This window comes from Lutra lutra, chromosome 12 (genome assembly GCF_902655055.1).
Source record: "Lutra lutra chromosome 12, mLutLut1.2, whole genome shotgun sequence".
NCBI lineage: Eukaryota > Metazoa > Chordata > Mammalia > Carnivora > Mustelidae > Lutra > Lutra lutra.
Window position 1 is genome coordinate 37,234,311 of NC_062289.1, and position 19,135 is coordinate 37,253,445.

The following is a 19,135-nucleotide window of genomic DNA, read 5'->3' on the forward strand; positions in this document are numbered from 1 at the left end:
GGAAGCAGACTCCCCATTGAGCAGAGAGCCCGATGTGGGGCTCGAACCCAGGACCCTGGGATCATGTCCCAAGCCTAAAGCAGAGGCTTTAACCCACTGAGCCACCCAGGCACCGGTGTGTGTCCTTTTTAAGACTGAATAGTATTCCATTGTATGGATAATGCCACATTTTGTTAATCCATTTGTCTGTCGATGGACCCTTGGATTGCTTCTACATTTTGTCGTGAATAATATTGCTATGAATGTGGGAGTACAAATATCTGTGCAAGTTTCTGCTTTGATTTCCATTTGTTTTTTTTTTTTCAAAGCAGTACTTATTCACAACAAAATAGAGTTAGAATGAACTATTGATAAGTATACTCTAGTTAATGTCAAATCTCTTGAGATATACAGAGATTATTCAACTGCGTGTCTTCTCTCAGAGTTGACAAGTTTAAAAATGACAACTTTTAGAATTGCCCAAAGCTTACTTTTATTTTTAAACTAGCATATTTCTTCTAAATTAGTGGTTCCATAGGCCAACAATATTAGCCTTAGCTGAGAACTTGTTAGCAGTGCAAATTCTTGGGCTCCAGATTTACCGACTCAGAAAAATCAGAGGGTGGGGACCAGCAATATATCTTTTTAACAAGCCCTCTCGGTAATTCCGGCCCACAATCAGGTTCCAGGTTTGCTTTGTGCATCACTGTTCAGGCATCCAACACTTTACCTCAAAGAGATTTCCTCGTCTGTATGAGAAAAAGTTAGAGGGAGTGTTCTGCTCCAACAAAAGCAACTGTTTAAAAAAAAAAAAAGTGCTTTCTTGACAAGCCAAGAAATGCTTTTCATCTATTTTAAGTCTTAAAGAACCCCACTCTACACTCTGGCAAATTCTTCCTTATTTCCTTATTTCATTTCTTGGTCTAGAGCACGTCTTGCAGTTTGTCAGAGGTGTGTACAGTGAAGGAGAAACTGAAATGCAGTCTGGGGTCAGGTCATCAACTACTGGATCTAAAAGACTCACTAGCCCTTGGTGTAGTGAAACCACCACAGGTTTAGCTATTTTTGTTGCTGAGATCCCTGTGATTTTATTTCTAACTGTTCAATAACATAAAAAATGGAAACTATTTTTAGTACCTTTGTGGTAAAGATAATGATAATTATCTTAATAATTGACTTAAAGTGGAATGTAAAATGAGTTTTAGAAATACATTTCACATTTGAATTAAGTGAAATTATTATGCAGAGCCATTAGCTAATTCAGATATTCTAGAAAAATTCAGTTGTGTTGGTATTGTTTGGCTAAGTTTATCATCTTTTTTTAAAACCCTATTTCTTTGTTCAGGAAAAGGTTTCCTTTTACTTATGGAAATACAAGTCAAATGAGAGATCTTAAGAGGTTTTATTTTATTTTATTTATTTATTTGACAGAGATCACAAGTAGATGGAGAGGCAGGCAGAGAGAGAGGGAAGCAGGCTCCCTGCCAAGCAGAGAGCCCGACTCGGGACTCGATTCCAAGACTCTGAGATCATGACCTGAGCCAAAGGCAGCAGTTTAACCCACTGAGCCACCCAGGTGCCCCTTAAGAGGTTTTAAATCAAGCATTAATACAGTAGTATTTATTGTCTCCTTTTTCCAGTCCTTGATATTTAAATTACAAAATCTTGTACTTTCATGGGATCACGTTAATAGCAGAGTGCTACTGATGGTGTTTGACTTCTTAAAATCTCTTTGTGGGGGGGCGCCTGGGTGGCTCAGAGGGTTAAAGCCTCTGCCTTTGGCTCAGGTCATGGTCCCAGGGTCCTGGGATCGAGACCCACATCGGGCTCTCCCTTAGCGGGGAGCCTGCTTCCTCCTCTCTCTCTGCCTGCCTCTCTGCCTACTTGTGATCTCTCTCTGTCGAATAAATGAATAAAATATTAAAAAAAAAAACCTCTTTGTGTATTAGTAATAAAAATAAATAAATGTGGGGCACCTGGGTGGCTCAGTCATTAAGCATCTGCCAGGGTTCTGGAATCAAGCCCCCCGCTTTGGGCTCCCTGCTTTGGTGGGAAGCCTGCTTCTCCCTCTCTCACTCCCCCTGCTTGTGTTCCCTCTCTCACTGTGTCTCTCTGTCAAATAAATAAAATCTTAAATAAATAAATAAATAAATAAATAAGTAAACAAGTAAAAGCAGGGGGGGGAAAACTCTCTGTGTAACCTAGTTACAACTGCCCTAAGGTGGGAAGTGGTGCCTTGGTTATATACTGCAGCTGGAGTGTGCTTAATGGAGGGAAATTAAACTCTCTTCGTTCTTCTTTTGAGCTGGTGTTTGAGCTATGCAGGATCTCCGTGAGCTTCATGCCCAGGTTCTTTTCCTATCTAGTTGGTAGTGCTAATTACTCCAGCCTGTGCAAATGTCATTATTAGGGCTTAACATTCTCTCCATTTGAAATGTGCTAGTCTCCATGTCTTGGCTAGCATGATGAAGAAAGATCTAATTCCTTTATCCTGGGTTTCTTGTTTTTGTACCCACTGATGGACAGAACGTTTACAGTTGTGGTGAAATTTTATATCAATAGCATAAAGCTCTTTCTTTTTTCCAATTGGGTGTAATTTTCCCCACCAAGAGCCAGTAAAAAGCTAACTGCTAATGATGGAACTTATTGACTGATTAAAGTATAATTTTTTCTTACGGCATAGACTTTTTTGATTTTTTTTTTAAGATACTAATCTTAAAATCTCAAAGCATGTGACTTGAAAATAATATTTAAACAGAAAACCTTTTTCAAAAGATTTTATTTATTTATTAGAAAGCGAGAAACAGCACTAGCAGGGGGAGGAGGCAGAGGGAGAGGGAGAAGCAGTCTCCCCACTGAGTAGGGAGCCCAACTCCAGGCTTGATCCCAAGACCCTGGGATCATGACCTGAACCAAAGGCAGACACCCAACTGACCGAGCCACCCAGGTGCTCCAAATCTATTTTTTTTTTAATATAAAGTGTTGTCAGTGTGAATTTTTTAAAAGCTCTATATTATTTAAAGATTTTATTTATTTGACAGCGATCACAAGTAGGCAGAGAGGCAGGCAGAGAGAGAGAGGGGGAAGCAGGCTCCCTGCCGAGCAGAGAGCCCGATGCGGGACTCGATCCCAGGACCCTGGGATCATGACCTGAGCTGAACGCAGAGGCTTTAACCCACTGAGCCACCCAGGCGCCCCAAAAGCTCTATATTATTTAAATGAGTCTAATAATCCTCACAGTTGTACAGTGAAAGAACTGTTCATTAAAATAACCCAGAGTAGGGCGCCTGGGTTGCCAGCCAGATAAGCGTCTTCCTTCAGCTCAGGTCATGATCCCAGGGTCCTGGGATAGAGCCCCACATCGGGCTCTCTGCTCAGTGGGGACTCTGCTGCCCCCTCTCCCTTTGTCTACTGCTCCCCCTGCTTGTGCTCTCTGTCAAATAGAAAATAAATCTTTAAAAAATTTAAGAGGCAAAGGCAGAGGCTTTAACCCACTGAGCCACCCAGGCGCCCCTCATTGTATAAATTCTAAGTAGTTACTTTTATTGTAAAAAGTTAGTGCCAGTAATAAGCATCATTTGCTTAAAATATTCCTGTTTCATGTTTACTTTCAACTTTAATTTGGTTTCTATTTTTGTTACATTAGTCAGTGCATCATATGGATGTGAAACCTCACATATTAATTGAGGTTATTGAAATCCCCCAGGTAAAACTGGCCTGAGTGTTTTTCTGTCATATATTTAAGTACTGTAGTTTTTAGGGAAATGCTTACAGAGAATATTAGCATATTTGGTGCACATATATTAAGACTGATTAGAAAGTTTATAAATTCTTTAGAATAGAATTGGTATGCCAGCAATATTTTAGATAAACTATTCTCTCTAATGAGGACTTTTATCCTAGACAAGATGGTGCATCTTAGAGGTATCCCTGAAGCTCATGGACATAGTGAAGTTCTTATTGAAGTGATACGAGGAAACAACACAGTACTTAACCAGAATCTTAGTAGAGGAGTATGCTCCCTACAAAATCCAGAAGTCCATGTTAGAGTTTTAAACAGAAGCTTGAAGGTAGCCATACTGCTACCCAACCACTCCTTTATATTCCAGTTGTCCAAAAGTCAGGTATTTGATCAACCCAAAGGCAGAAGTTTGAGTACATATTTAAAATTCAGAAACATGGCTTGTATTAACCTGGAAATGCAACATTAAACTGATTTTAAAAAGATAAAAACTGTAACTGGTAAATTAAATTGGTCTGCTTTTGGCCACAATAAAAGATAGTTTTAGATCTAACCTAAAAAACTTCTATTTATCTCTTCTTATTAGTCACAATTATCTTTAAATACCAGGTTTCCTAGTTCGTGTTTTCCTGAGGGTATATGAAAAAAGTAGCTTGTATTTTAGTTCGCTAATACTAACAGTGAGAATTTAGATTTATACCCTGTAAATATTAATTCCAAGATATTGAAACAAAAACCCAAACATAGATACGTAATACCACTATCTAATCCTTACATGAGTTTTGTGTGATCTTTTCCTAAGTTCAGAATGAAACAATGAAATAACTTATCTCAGACTAGTATGATTTAATGATAAGTCTAAAGATTATATATCTCTAAAAGTTAAGGATTTAAAGACATTCTTTAGATATTGTAAATTAAATACACATTTGTTGGGTGTGTGTGTGTGTGTGTGTATGATTGTAAGAAAATGTTCTCTAAAAAGCTAATTGGTCTGAAAAGATAAATTTAAAATATTTCATAGCAAAACAAAAGGGCTTAATGAGATTGAATTTAATATATTAAAAACCATATACTTTACACACTTGTACCACTGCATTCTCTTTTGTCTATTAACTTATGGACAATTGATAATTGTACCCAAGATTTAAAACTAACATTTTGAGATGCCCAATTTATAAAAGAATATGTTAATTCCAAAAGTTTTGCTACAGTTTCTGTCTTTGAGAAAAGTAAAATGTGGTTTGGAATTATTCCAAAGCAACTTAGGTATAAAAATCTTGCACTTACCACTATGGATTAATCCACTTCAGGAAGACACAACTGAGGCTGGAAGGACCCCTCATGCATAACTTTGGAGACTGAACCACTTGGGTTTTCTGCATTTCACAAAATGAATCCATACAGCAGGCTTCCCCTAATCTTCAGTACTCACATGTCACCCTAAGGAATCAATTGCCAAAGTCTGTCACTTGTTAGAACACCAAACTGCCTTGAATTGAATATGAACTTAAACAATTAGGCTGAAGGTATGTTAAGACAAGTGTTGATAATGTTAAACAAAAAAGTTATTCTAACACTTGTCAAAAGGGTAAGAAAAAAATTCAGGACTTTTGTGATAAGTATCAAGACTATCCCAACAGGGAGAGAGATGGGGCTCAACTCGGAAGATGTCAAAGACAGCTTGGGTTTTATAGCCAGGAACAGAATTGGGGTTAATGGGGTGGAAAATTACTAAGAGGAGACATTAAAGGCGAGGGGATTCTTGCTGAAGGCAGGCCATGGTGATCAGATGTCAAGGGTGGGGGAATTCTCCCTAAACTGACCTGGCAGGACTCTTGCTAAATCTGAGCTAGGCAGGTAGAAGACAGAGCCCAAGGATGATACCTAGTAAAAAAAAAAAAAAAATGGGGCTCAGAAGAGCCCTGTAAAGTTGGTCAAGAATAGAGTCTTTGTCAATATCATTGCAACAATTTTTTTACAAATGTATTCAAGGGACAGCCACCCTAGGGTAATGCCAGATGTTATTCTTCTAGTAGTTTTTTTAAATTAGTGTTGATATTACTATTATATAGAATTTTGGGGATCATTTATGATATTAGGACAAACTGCTTGAGTACTTTCAACGCGCGATCTACTCTTCTGGGTGTTTTTCATGTACTACCTCACTGAGTCCTCACAGCATCCTTATCAGGTAAGTACTATTATTACTGTCACTTTACATAGAAAGAAACAGACTCTTAGAAATTAAGAATGCCAAAGATTACACAGGTAATTAAATGTCATAGTCCCCCACAAAGGCTACAGTTTTAACCTTAAGTTAACTTAACCATAAGTATATGGTTTTTAACCAGTAGGCTGTACTGCCTCCCAAACAAGTCATTTTTGGTCAGAATTAAGAATTACAAGTAAAGTGGAGCACCTGGGTGGCTCAGTGGGTTAAGCCTCTGCCTTCAGCTCAGGTCATGATCTCAGGGTCTTGGAATCGAGCCCCACATTGGGCTCTCTGCTCAGCAGGGAGCCTGCTTCCCCCCACCCCTCTCTGCCTGCCTCTCTGCCTACTTGTGATCTCTGTCTGTCAAATAAATAAATAAAATCTTGAAAAAAAAAAAAGAATTACAATTAAAGGAATAATTGTATGGTTTATCACTTTATAAAGAATACTTTCAGTTGGCTAAAGAGTTAAAACATTCAAGTAGGCATTTGGTAATGTGAGAGGTAAATTTTAAGTATGAGAACTCAGGATTTTTAAGAATTCATCTTTTCCAGCTCTTAACTCTGGAGGAGTCTGGTAGCAGTACCATTACTATCCCGCAGTAAAAGTATACCCAACATTCTGTTTCTGGTATCACTACTTGAAACTAGCAGGGTTTCTGGGAGAGTGGACACTTCCATGTCTTAGGCCTGAGAGAATGAAGACGGTCCTGGAACTTTCTTTGCAAGAAAGCAAGAAGGATGCTTTCAAAGTTCTCATGGAGTTGTAAGAATAAAGCCAGCTTAAAAGGGGCTCTCACTGGCCAAGATATAATAATTTAATCATCCAAATAGAAAATAAAAATTATATGGGGCACCTGGGTGGCTTAGTTGGTTAAGCAGCCAACTCTTTTTTTTTTTTTTTTAATTTATTTATTTGACAGAGATCGCAAGTAGGCAGAGAGGCAGGCAGAGAGAGGAGGAAGCAGGCTCCCCGCTGAGCAGAGAGCCTGATGCGGGACTCGATCCCAGGATGCTGGGATCATGACCTGAGCCACCCAGGCGCCCCAAGCAGCCAACTCTTGATTTCAGCTCAGGTCATGACCTCAGGGTCCTGAGATCGAGTGCCATGCCAGGCTCCACACTCAGTGGGGAGTCTGCTTGATGGTTCTTGCTCCCCCTCTGCCTGTGCCCGTGTCTCTGCTTGCATTTTCTCTCTCTCTCTCAAATAAATCTTAAAGAAAGGAAGAAAAGAAAAAATGTACTTAATTAAAGCAAGTAGTCTCTGGAAAAATTGTCTCCATAATGTCTTTTAAAAGTACTTTGGTATTTTCTTTCCAAATAAGTATATTATTATACAAATTTATTCTTATTCATAAAAATTCCTGTTTATATTTAATTGTTTTTTTTTAAAGATTTTATTTATTTATTTGACAGAGAGAAATCACAAGTAGGCAGAGAGGCAGGCAGAGAGAGAGAGGAGGAAGCAGGCTCCCTGCTGAGCAGAAAGCCCGATGTGGGGCTCGAACCCAGGACCTGGGATCATGACCTGAGCCGAAGGCAGCGGCTTAACCCACTGAGCCACCCAGGCGCCCCCCTGTTTATATTTAATTGTAAGTTTAGTCCCAGGAGAGACAGAAGCATATTGAACACTATCTACGTGAATTATACCTTAGGGTTGCAGCCCTTCCCGCCCCCCACCCCACCCGGATTTCGGACAGGCACAAGTCTCACCAGGCCTCTGTGTGAGAAGAGCTGTGCACAGGCAGAAAGGGAAACTTCCTTACAAGTCCAGGAGAGGCATCCGCCCCAGGCTTGTGGTCAGAGCTTTGAGCATTTATTTCTCTGTGGGTGTTACACATCAATAAATGTTTACTGAAAGAAGAAAAAGTGGGGAGGGGAAGGATCCAGAAGATGACGAAGGTGAAGGGGAAGGAAAAGGCAGGACTGTTCCATTGACCTGAGTCAGAGCAGGGATGGCATCCAGGCTAGATGGGCAGACTGGCCCATTGGGTAGGAGGAAGGCTGGCTTTTCTCACTAGAGAAGCAAGACAGGCACCAGTGAGAAAGGTGAGAGAACTCGGCTTTGAAGTAGAGTGATGTCTCAGATGTGCAATTGCATTTTGAGCCCAGTTAATTCACTGGCACTGTCCCTCTCAGGGGTGAACCACCTAGGAATATTACTTGAGTTCTAAAATCTGAGTAGTGGTCGTATTAAAAGTCACCATTGTGCTTTCTGTAGCTGAGGTCCAATGGGCTGTGCTAATGGAGAGAACAGTGGCCTACAGATTTTCATCAACTATGTGACACCAAAGTTCTTTGTGACACTAATGAGGCAATCATTAGATCTATGCTCTCTTGCCCCTTTCCCACCCATTCCTGATTAGGTTTTCATCCTCAGAGTTCTGCCCATCCCATCCCTCTTTGGATGGTAAGGGGCTCTTTTTCATTGTCATCATGGCTGCCTTTAGCATAGGGTTGCTGTAGCCTCCAGGATCCCTGGTGCCCTGGTCACGTGTTCCAGGCCCCATATCCCATGGGTGGACAAACAGCCCAGAGCTAAGTGGAACTGTTCAGGAAGCACTGCAGTAGATACATCAGCATATGAACGAGTCCTATGGCGATGGGACGGACGTCCAGGAGTTGGAGCTGTACAATGCATGTCTGCTGCTTCTCCTTATGAGACTATCATTTTCATTTAATCCCAAGTATCTACACTGTAATCTGTTTAGGAAATGTTTCATTTCATTTTTTTAAGAATTTTACTGAGATAAAATTCACATACCAAAAAAGTCACCCTTTTAAATTGTAGACTTTAGTGGGTTTTAGTATTCAGAGTTGTTTGGCCATTGCTAATTCCAGAACATTTTTGTCACCCTAAAGAAACTTCATACTCTTCAGCAGTTATTCCCTGTTCACCCCGCAGCCTCAGGCAGCCACTAATCTATTTCTATGTATTTTTCCTATTCTGAGCATTCTTTATAAATTGAATCATACATTATGTGACCTTTTGTGTCTACTTTCTTTCAGTTAACATATTTTCAAGGTTTATCCATGTTCTAGGAACTCACTTTTGTGACTGAATATTCCACTATAGGGATATGTCATATTTTATGTATCTATTCAGTAGTTAGGTTGACATTTCACTTGTTTCCACTTTTTGGCTATTACAAATAATGTCGCTATGAATATTCATATACAAGATTTTGTTTTCAGTACTGTTGGGTCTTTAACTAGGAGTGGTGTTGTGGGTCATGTTAATACTATGTTTAACTTCTGGAGGAACTGACAAATTCTTACACGGTTGCACAAATTTTACAGTCCCAGAAGCAATGTATCAGAGTTCCAATTTCACCACATTCTCATCAACATTTATTACTGTCCTCGTGATTTTAGCTGTTCTAGTGGGTATGAAGTGGTAGCTCCTTGTTTTGATTTGGATTTCCCTAATGACTAATGTTAGATGGAAGATGTTGAGCACCTTTTCATGTGCTTGCTGGCCAATTGTTTCCTTGGAGAATTGTCTGCTCAGAATCTTTGTCTTTTTATTATTGAGTTTTAAGTTTTTTATAATTCTAGATATAGACCTCTTAAGGGATACATGATTTGCAAACATTTTCTCCCATTCAATGGGTTGTTATCTCTTCATTTTTTGATGCTGTCCTTATTTGAAACACACAAGTTTTTAATTTTGAAGTCCAGTTTATCTATTTTTTCTTTTGTTGCTTGTGATTTTGGTGTCATAGCTAAGAAACCACTGCTGAATCCGAGGTTATGAAGACGTAGTTCTAGGTTTCCTTCTGAGTGTTATGTCCACAGTATTATTTTAGTATTCTCTTTAAAGATGCCCCAAATCCTTCTCTCAAACAGAAAAGAAAGTCAAGAATCCATGGTATTTTTACATTTGCTCCTGAGGTAATGTGACTAACTTCCCATCTAGAGGTTCCTGCTTTTACCACTTCTCATCCATTTCCCAGTCAGGTGGCTGAAAGGACCTTGGTTCTAAATCTGGTATGGAACAAGTGGGCTACAGAATTCAAATGTCAGTGTAGTCGTTAGGGATATTTGCAGAGCTTGTGCTCTGGGCCACAGCAAATGACATCATGCAGGCCAGCAAAGACCTCACAGGCAAATGGGGACACAATCAGAAACGGGAAACTACAGGGTCACCCGCACTTTTGATAAAAGAGTGGCCCCTCATAATACAGTAGGGTTGAAGTGGAGGGCATTCTGCAAAACCATGCAAAGGCCCAAACTGGCAAGAAAATGGTATGTCCTAAGAACTATAAAGAGCTCACTATGGGTGATCAGGGAGAGCAGAAGAGAGAAGAGCAAGAAGAAAAACAGATACTCCAGTGAGAAGTTAGCCAGAAAGGTAAGGTACCATGACCAAAGTATTGTGCCAGATGCCCTGGACACAGAGGGAAGGCTCAGCTCCCTCAGCCTATGGCTCACAGGCTAAAGTTCACCGTGATGACTCTTGCCATCCCTCTCTAATGCTGGCACTAGTAATATAATTTCACTTCATGTAACTATAAGACCAACTCAGTAATAACCCTGGCCTTTCAGAGTTTGCCAAGCCCTAATGGGAGTTTAGTTTTAAATTTTTAAACAGCAGAGAGAGCTTGGAAATAATTTAAAGTATCTAAATTATTTATTTAAGGAATTTTTAGAAGACAGGTTGAATTCAACCCTAGCCTATCATTTTAGTGTATTTATGTTCCAGAGAATATTTAACATAGCTAAACCGTTACTGTTGTATTCTGCTCTAAATTTTAGACCTAGAAATTAAGACTTCACCAGAGAAAATGAAATGCCACTTGTGATAAAACATTGCTAGGAACAATAGAAAATTGTAAAAATGAAATCTGGTGGGGCGCCTGGGTGGCTCAGTGGGTTAAAGCCTCTGCCTTCAGCTCAGGTCATGATCCCAGGGTCCTGGGATCGAGCCCCACGTTGGTCTCTCTGCTCAGCGGGGAGCCTGCTTCCCTTCCTCTCTCTCTGCCTGCCTCTCTGCCTGCTTGTGATCTCTGTCAAATAAATAAATGAAATCTTTTTTTTTTTAAGATTTTATTTATTTATTTGACAGACAGAGATCACAAGCAGGCAGAGAGGCACGCCGAGAGGAGGGAAGCAGACTCCCCGCTGAGCAGAGAGCCCGATGCGGGGCTCGATCCCAGAACCCTGGGATCATGACCTGAGCCGAAGGCAGAGGCTTTAACCCACTGAGCCACCCAGGCGCCCCAATAAATGAAATCTTTTTTTTTTTTTTTTTAAAGATTTTATTTTTTTATTTGACAGAGAGAAATCACAAGTAAGCAGAGAGGCAGGCAGAAAGAGAGGAGGAAGCAGGCTCCCTGCTGAGCAGAAAGCCCGATGTGGGGCTCGAACCCAGGACCTGGGATCATGACCTGAGCCGAAGGCAGCGGCTTAACCCACTGAGCCACCCAGGCGCCCCCAATAAATGAAATCTTTAAAAAAAAAAAAAAAAGAAATCTGGTGTATTTGAATGATTTACAATTAAGAATGCTCCATATAGGGACGCCTGGATGGCTCAGTTGGTTGAGCAGCTGCCTTTGGCTCAGGTCATGATCCCAGCGTCCTGGGATTGAGTCCCACATCGGGCTCCTTGTTCTGTGGGGAGCCTGCTTCTCCCTCTGCCTCTGCCTGCCACTCTGTCTGTCTGTGCTCGCTCTCTCTCTCTCTAAAAAAAAAAAAAAAAAAAAAAGAATGCTCCATATATTTACTTTTTTTTTTTCATATATTTACTTTTGCATGCAAAATTATTTCTGTGTGTCAAATAAATAAAATCTTTTTTAAAAAAATGAAATCTGGTATATTTGAATGATTTACAATTAAGAATGCTCCATATATTTTTTTTTCATATATTTACTTTTGCATGCAAAATTATTTCTCTCTGTGTGTCAAATACAATCTTAAAAAAAAGGAGAGAAGATAATATAACCACTCAATGTCCATAATAGATTTGCTACTTAAAAGGGTTTTCATATTTTTTTGATCCTCACAACCACCTGTGAGGTAGGCAGGTTTCATTTATTCGTTTTCATGAGGTATTTTCTTCATAACCACTGAAAAATGCCCAGAAAAGAAAAATCTGTTTAAATACAGATTCCACGTATTTAAAGAATAAATAAAAGGTTTTTTTTTTTTTTTTTTTAAGATTTTATTATTTTGAAAGTAAGCAAGTGAGAGAGAGAGAAAGCAAGCGAGCACACAAGCCAGGGTAGGGAGAAGCAGACTCCCTGCTGAGCCAGGAGCCCAATGTGGGGCTTGATCCCAGGACCTTGGGATCATGACTCAAGCTGAAGGCAGATGCTTAACCGACTGGGCCACCCTGGCAACCCAGAAAAAATAAAAGTTTTAAGAAAGATATTTTTCTGGCTAACCTTAGTTTCAGAAATTGCATTAAACATTTATTTTCAGAGCCCATCCTTTACAAAGACAGTAAAAAATTTCTGAAGTCCACTTTTGAATTCTTTTGGGATTCACTCCGACTAAGCAACATTTTTAGTTGAGAGAAGTGTTTCTTTGTTTTGCTCACATTCTTTGAGGAGCAAGTGGGTGTTGACTGTCCAGATGTAGGTGTCCTGAAAACAAACATAAAACCACACTTAGGTATACTGATACGTAAGTTTAAAAGTGCTTTTCCTGCTTAGCCTGAATAATTGCAACTAGAATCTATAATAACTACACCTATTATGGCCGTAAAGGAGCAGTGGCTGAACCCAACATTCATTCCCATTTTGTTAAAAATCTCCTCACTACATAGACTTAAGGCAACATTCAGGAGGTATACTTGGTGGTTCTGGAAGTTTCTATCACACCTGAAGAAGGCTAAAGTTAAAGTGTCATCAGGGCTGAGTCCCCTTTAAGTTTGATATCAAGATTCATGACAATTTTAAGGACTTTAAAAACCTGTTTCTTCACAGCTCAAGACCACTTCCTTTCTCAAAAATGAAGAATTTCAACCTACACATGCAGGTGCCACTGCATTATATCTCCCCACCTAGAACGTAAACTCCATAGGACAGAATTTGTACTACTAACTGTATATTCCACTGCTTCTTAACAGTGCCAGGCACAGAAGAGGTCTTCTAAAAATATTTGCTGGATAAGTGATTCCCCAGCTGCTGTATATTTGTTTTCTTCTGTTTCATGCCCTCCAACTGTGTTCCATACCCATGAAACTTTATTGGGGTTTATCAGTCTGATCCCTCTTCTACTCCCCATGTGTACAACAAATGTGAAATATCTTTCTCATTCGTGCATATAACTAAGAAGCAGTCTGTTCTATATGCAAGTGAATTATTTTAAATATTTCATTTTAATATGTTTTAAATATGCCAACTTTTATCTACAGTTATCCAATAAGGTAGAAACTTCTATGAATTCTTATCATGCCAAATATCAAAGTAATTAAATCAAAATATAGAGAAAACTAGACTTAAAATTTCAATTCTTATCCAGTTTTATAAATGTCAATCCAATATAAAAAACTCAATGCAGTAAACAGATAAATTTCACTCTTTACAGAATTTTGCTATTTATATTCAAGGAACTACCAGACTCAGTTCCTCTTTTGGTACAAAATGTTCAGAAATTCCTTTCACAGTTTCTAAGGAACTAAATTTACTATCACAGTGGATAAAGTATTGTGAACTACAAAAATAGTTTGGTGCTCCAGTCATATAGTTAACTTAGTAGCAGCTGACAAATCCCTATTCAGTGAGATTTCCCCAGGAATTTCTGACAGAGGCAATATCAAGAACAAAGGTTCAGAGCAGGAACATAAACTGTGAGTTTACTTCAGTTCAGTTTTGCTAACACACAGGATGATTTAAGGCAAAGTAAGAAAGCACACACACTGGTGCCAGGTAGGAAGGACTGGGAAGCCATGCGGGAACGTTTGATCTAGATGCTACGGCATGAGATGGTAAAGGTTTCTCATCAGAGCTGTGCTGTAGGGAAATTATCAGACTAGAAGCAGGAAACTACTGTAGTAATCCCAGCAAAAGAGGAACACAGACTGAACACAGTAGGAGGAAAAAAGGAGAACAGATGCAAACCGCATGGAGGAAGGGCAGATAGAAACTGGTGACTAACTGGACAAGGACCAAGGGACTAGGCGTTGTCTACTCTACTCACCATTTCAGGTCAGACTGTCTACAAAGGCATGTTCACTGACAGAAGGAACTTAGGAGGATGAGCAGGTGGGGACATGCTGGGGGGATAAAGTGGATATATTTAGTAGCAGCTGGGAACAAGTAAAGGGAGAGGTTGGAAGTAAAAGAATATAGCTAGAATTTATAAGCAGAGATGGGAATGAAAGATGTATGTACAGGACATTAGAGAAGAAAAGGGTATGGAGGAAAAAAATGGGGCCAAGGCCTGGACTGCATGGCAGATTTAGGGAGTATATATTAAACAGAGGAAAAGTCGAAGAAATAAGAGCTCACACCAGCAATGCAAATAGCTTAATGAATTAAGATACCTGAATATCAAGGCTGGGCTCTTGCCTTTGGAACCACACTTAGGATTTAGGTTTGCAGAACTGGGAGTCTTTCTTTCCGGTGTCTTCAGGCTGAGCTTACTCGTAGGAGTAGTAGGACTGCTCTTCAGTGCTGAGAGAAAGCTTCTACTTTTACCATGATGTTTAACTGTTCTGTTGCATGTTTTACAAGTAGTCAACTAACATAAAAAGAAGAAATATTGGGCCTGATTTCTCTTATAATTTAACCCAATAAATTACATGTTCATTAAATTCTTGGATTAAGGGACTACACCAGGTACAAGCAGGTAAGAGAGGCTGCCCTCGGGGAGTCTGTAATCCAGCAGCAGCAATCAGACAAGATACAAATTTAAAATGAGAAAATTTATAATTAAAAGTTGCTGGCTGAACACTTATAAATTAAAAAAACATTTTAATTTTTATTTACTTAAAAGATTTTCTTTTTAAGTAATCTGTACACCCAATGTGGGACTTGAACTCATGACCCCAAGATCAAGAGTCACATGCTCCACCTACTGAGCCAGCCAGGTACCCCTAAAACACCTTTTTAAAGATAACAAAGTCTCTACTTTGTCAATGTAAAACCATGTTTGGGGGAATAAAAGGGACTGTGATACCCGGTTAACTTCTGGAAGAATGTTCTTCATAACAGCAGTTAACATTTAACATTTGCCACAGAACTTCAAGTTGTTTTTCAATAAAACATGGCAAATTATCATTGAAAATCTAAGTGACCCCTGCAAACCCTTACTGATTCTATATTCTTCAAATATAGGTCTAAATCAATTCATAAGACCAATTGAATGAATTCTCACATCTCTTTACTTCATTAAATCCAGAGGCAGAATTTCATGTATGTAATTGTCGGAATTTCATGGTTGGAATTTCCTAATGTATGTAATTGTCAAATCACTGTGTGTCAACTTAAAATAACGTATCAGCTATATATCAATCAAAAATTTTAGGGGCACCTGGGTGGCTCAGTGGGTTAAAGCCTCTTCCTTCAGCTCAGTCATGATCTCAGGGTCTTGGGATCGAGCCCCACATCGGGTTCTCTGCTCAGCGGGGAGCCTGCTTCCCCAACTCCCTCTGCCTACTTGTGATCTTGCTCTGTCAAATAAATAAATAAAATCTCTAAAAAAAAATTTTTTTTAAAAACAAAGTTTTACTCTTGATGAAAGATCAATCACTAGAAAAAAAGTTGTGTGCATATTTTGACAATCTGTGTATATTATCACAAACCTCTGAGTTATATGTAGCTTGATCCTTAATCAACCTCATTTTAAGTAAAAGGAAATTCTAGTTTATTTACACAGACTGGATTGAAATCTTACCAATACACTTTTGGAGTCTTTGTATCTTTTCACAATTTTTGCTTCTTTAAAACTAAGTGTATAATTTCTTGCTTCTAGATTAAGAAGTTTTTGTATTTTGGGAGTCAGTTTGGACTTGGGTTTGAGGCGCACTCGAGAGTTATCCAAAACCAGCAACTGGAAACAGTATGGACATGTTCCTTCAAAAGTGATGTTAGCATCTGAAATTATACAAACAAAACTCATGATTCAGCAAATTAGAATATTTTGTTACCTCAAACAGCCAATACTCTGTGATAAAATATACTATTTAATATGAACAAATATTCTCTTTAAGCAAACTCAAAATATGAGAACTTGCAAAAAAAGGCAAATTGGTAATAATTTATTTTGCAAAACACTAATTCTATCCATTCACTCCTTTTAGCAACAGTCAGGTTAAGTCCCCATTTTTTGCTACCTTACTTATTACTTGTTACTATGTAAGAAAGGCTGTCTCACCAATTTTACAAACGTATTTATCACAAATCAGTAAATTATACCTTCATTTTCTTTTTTAAATAGTTAGCACACAATTTTGTGATTTGTGGGCCAGGCTTTCTGCAGGTAGCTCTCAGTACAAGGTAACAGGAGAACAGACTTGCTCCAGATTGTCTATGCACATCAAGACAGCCATTTACCATGCTAGGCTGGAAAGTCATATATAAAGAGCAAAAGAGCACCTATCTTTAACTCACATTCTGGGGGAGCCCTAAGCAAACATAAATAAGACTGGTAACAACTGTTAACAGAATATGATTAAAATGTCCTGGAAACTATTAAACTCTATGTGGACCAGCCAGAAATACTCCAAAGAAATGGCTTGACAAAGGTCAAATACTCCAAATATCTGTACTTGGAGATAGCATCCATTACTGTTAAAGGGCTTTCAGGTGGAAGTACAGTGAAAAAGAAAGCATGACTATTAGGGAAAGGTGAGGGTGTGGGGGTGATGCAGCTGGAAAGGAAGGTAGGCACATCACAGATTTATTCAACAAATATTTGTTAGTGAGCACTCTGCTAAGTATACAACAACTAAGGACCATGCTTGTAATTCAGTTCTGCCAAATGTTAAATTCATTCATATTTACTGAGTGACTGTCCAATGTCATGCACAGTTCTGTGTACAAGAGACAGAACAGTGAATAAAGGACAATTCATGTAGGGAGAAAGTAAATATAGCAACACCAAATGTGTAGTGCTGGGGGGGAAAAAAAGGAGATGAACAGGGAGTGGTGATGGAGCTGCCCTGGTCTTTAATAAGGTAGCCATGGTAGGCTTTGTGGAGTGACCTGTAGAGAGCAGGAGGAAACAAGAAAGCAACCCACGCAGATATATGAGGTAAGAGTTCCAGGCCGAGGATGGGGGGCAACTTGGAAGGCTATAAAAGAGCAAGGAGGCCTAACAGTTGAGTAAGCAAAAGGGAAAGCAGGCCAAAGAGGTAATGTGGGCTTCTGATATAGGGCCCTGTAGTCCTTTAAAAAAAAATTTCACTTTGGGGCGCCTGGGTGGCTCAGTGGGTTAAGCCTCTGCCTTCGTCTCAGGTCATGATCCCAGAGTCCTGGGATCGAGCCCCGAATGGGGTTCTCTACTCGTCGGGGAGCCTGCTTCCCCCTTTCTCTGCCTACTGTGTGATCTCTGTCAAATAAGTAAATAAAATCTTTAAAAAAAAATTTTTTTTTTTTCCACTTTGGGGCGCCTGGGTGGGTCAGTTCGTTAAATCACTGCCTTCAGCTCAGGTCATGATCCCAGAGTCCTGGGACTGAGTCCCATATCCGGCGTCCCCTACTCTGCAGGGAGCCTGCTCCCTCTCCCTCGGCCTCTCCCCCTGCTTGGGCTCTCTCTGTGTGTCAAATAAATAAAATCTTTAAAAAAAAAAAACACAAAAAAACTTTCTTTCCACTTTTACTCTGAGATGTCAAGACATCTGAGTGTTTGTGGCAGAGAAGCAACACGATCAAGCTTAGGTTCCTCCTGCGCTCACTCTGGCGGCTCAGTTGAGAATGGATGTGCGAACGCAGGAGCGCGGCTGGCAACAGCCCAGCGGCTGACCCGGTCCAAGACGGCGACATGGCCTGGTGAGAAGAGACGAGGTGCTGCATATACTCCAAGTCAAGAGGCGTATTTGCTGGCACACTGGCTTGGGGAGGAAGGCTCTCAGGGAGCCGCGAATGGCCCCAGGGTTTCGGGGGCTGAATTCACTCCCCGGATGGAATCAGCATTATTGAACTGGGAAGAACTGGAGGACGACTGTGCTGGGGGTAAAGCTCGAGTTTCGCCCTGACACACATTCCAAAGCAGGTGTCAACAAGACATCTGGATATGAGCCTAGAATGGGGAGAGGTCTTGGTTGGGGTACAAATCTGGAAGCCATGAGCCTGGATGAAACACTGTCGCCAAGGGAAGGGAGTGTAACTAGAAAAGAGGTCCTAGCAATTTGGAGCAGCCCCCGGGGGGATTTATGAGGGCAGTGGTTCGAGGAGACTGCTCTTTTGCGTCGTCCTGAGCCGGGCGCGGAACGGAGCGGGGCGAGGCGCCGAGAGCCCGACCCACAGGCGTCGGACGTTCTCCCTACCGTGCGACGAACTGTAGGCCCAGCTGGAAAGGAGAAGGAGAGTCGTGAGGGTGGGAGGGGGACCCCGCCGCCGCCGCCACCCACCTCCCCTCCCGCGCTTCTCTTACAGGAGATAGCGGGCCTGGCCCGGGCAGCTATCGCGTAGCTGCCACGCCGCAGCCTCAAGGTAGTGCTTCTGCCTCATCGCTACCGCCACCCCTCACGCCGCTCAGACGGGACAGTCTCCGGAAGCCGGTTTCGCAGCCTGCCGGACTTTTACCTCGGAATCCAAGCTCCGGCCGGAAACCCGCGTCCACTGCTGAGGAGTTCCGGTTTCCCTCGCGTTCCGCCCGCACGCAGACCAATCCCCTCCCCGCCTTTAGCTCTGCCTCTAGGCTCCGCCCCAGGCTCCGTCCGGTCCCCGTGGTCCCCTGCGGATCCGGCGCAGACGTGCGCCTGCGCAGAGCCGTGTAACCCTGTCGGGTTGGGGACGTCTGCACTGAGCGTTCGGCGCGCCTGTCTTTCTCGCTCGTGATAGCGTCTTCTGTGGTACCCTTGTTGTCATTTCCTCAACCCACGTCGCCTTCTAGATTCTCCATCCGGGGTGTCGATTTGGGCCGGGCCGGCGGTGTGCGGCCCGCAAGGAGGCCACCGTTGTCCGCGCGGTCGCGGGCCTGGGAGGGAAGAGCCGGCCCGCTTCCCTTCTCCCCCCGTTCTTAATGGAGCACAGCAGAAAGTTAACAGTTCGGCACGTTCTCAGTGTTGCGGGAACACCACTGTTACCG

General features: G+C 41.1%; 1 protein-coding gene across 4 annotated transcripts; it reads right to left on the bottom strand.

The window, feature by feature from the left end:
* Positions 1-12,322: 12,322 nt before the first annotated feature.
* On the bottom strand, positions 12,323-18,689 carry C12H18orf21 (chromosome 12 C18orf21 homolog). Of its 4 annotated transcripts, XM_047697958.1 has the most exons (6): positions 18,479-18,600; positions 18,372-18,394; positions 17,781-17,871; positions 15,779-15,978; positions 14,427-14,623; positions 12,323-12,522 (listed from the first exon to the last, which is right to left on the bottom strand). In XM_047697958.1, exons 3-6 carry the CDS (start codon positions 17,866-17,868, stop codon positions 12,369-12,371), a joined length of 639 nt encoding a protein of 212 aa, XP_047553914.1. In that variant the 5' UTR covers positions 17,869-17,871; positions 18,372-18,394; positions 18,479-18,600; the 3' UTR covers positions 12,323-12,368. The 4 variants fall into 4 exon arrangements, with proteins under 4 accessions (XP_047553914.1, XP_047553915.1, XP_047553913.1 ...); XM_047697959.1 differs by having other exon boundaries at positions 15,911-15,978; positions 17,781-18,394; positions 18,479-18,689; XM_047697957.1 differs by lacking the exon at positions 17,781-17,871 and having other exon boundaries at positions 18,479-18,669.
* Between the last annotated feature and the right edge of the window lie 446 nt (positions 18,690-19,135).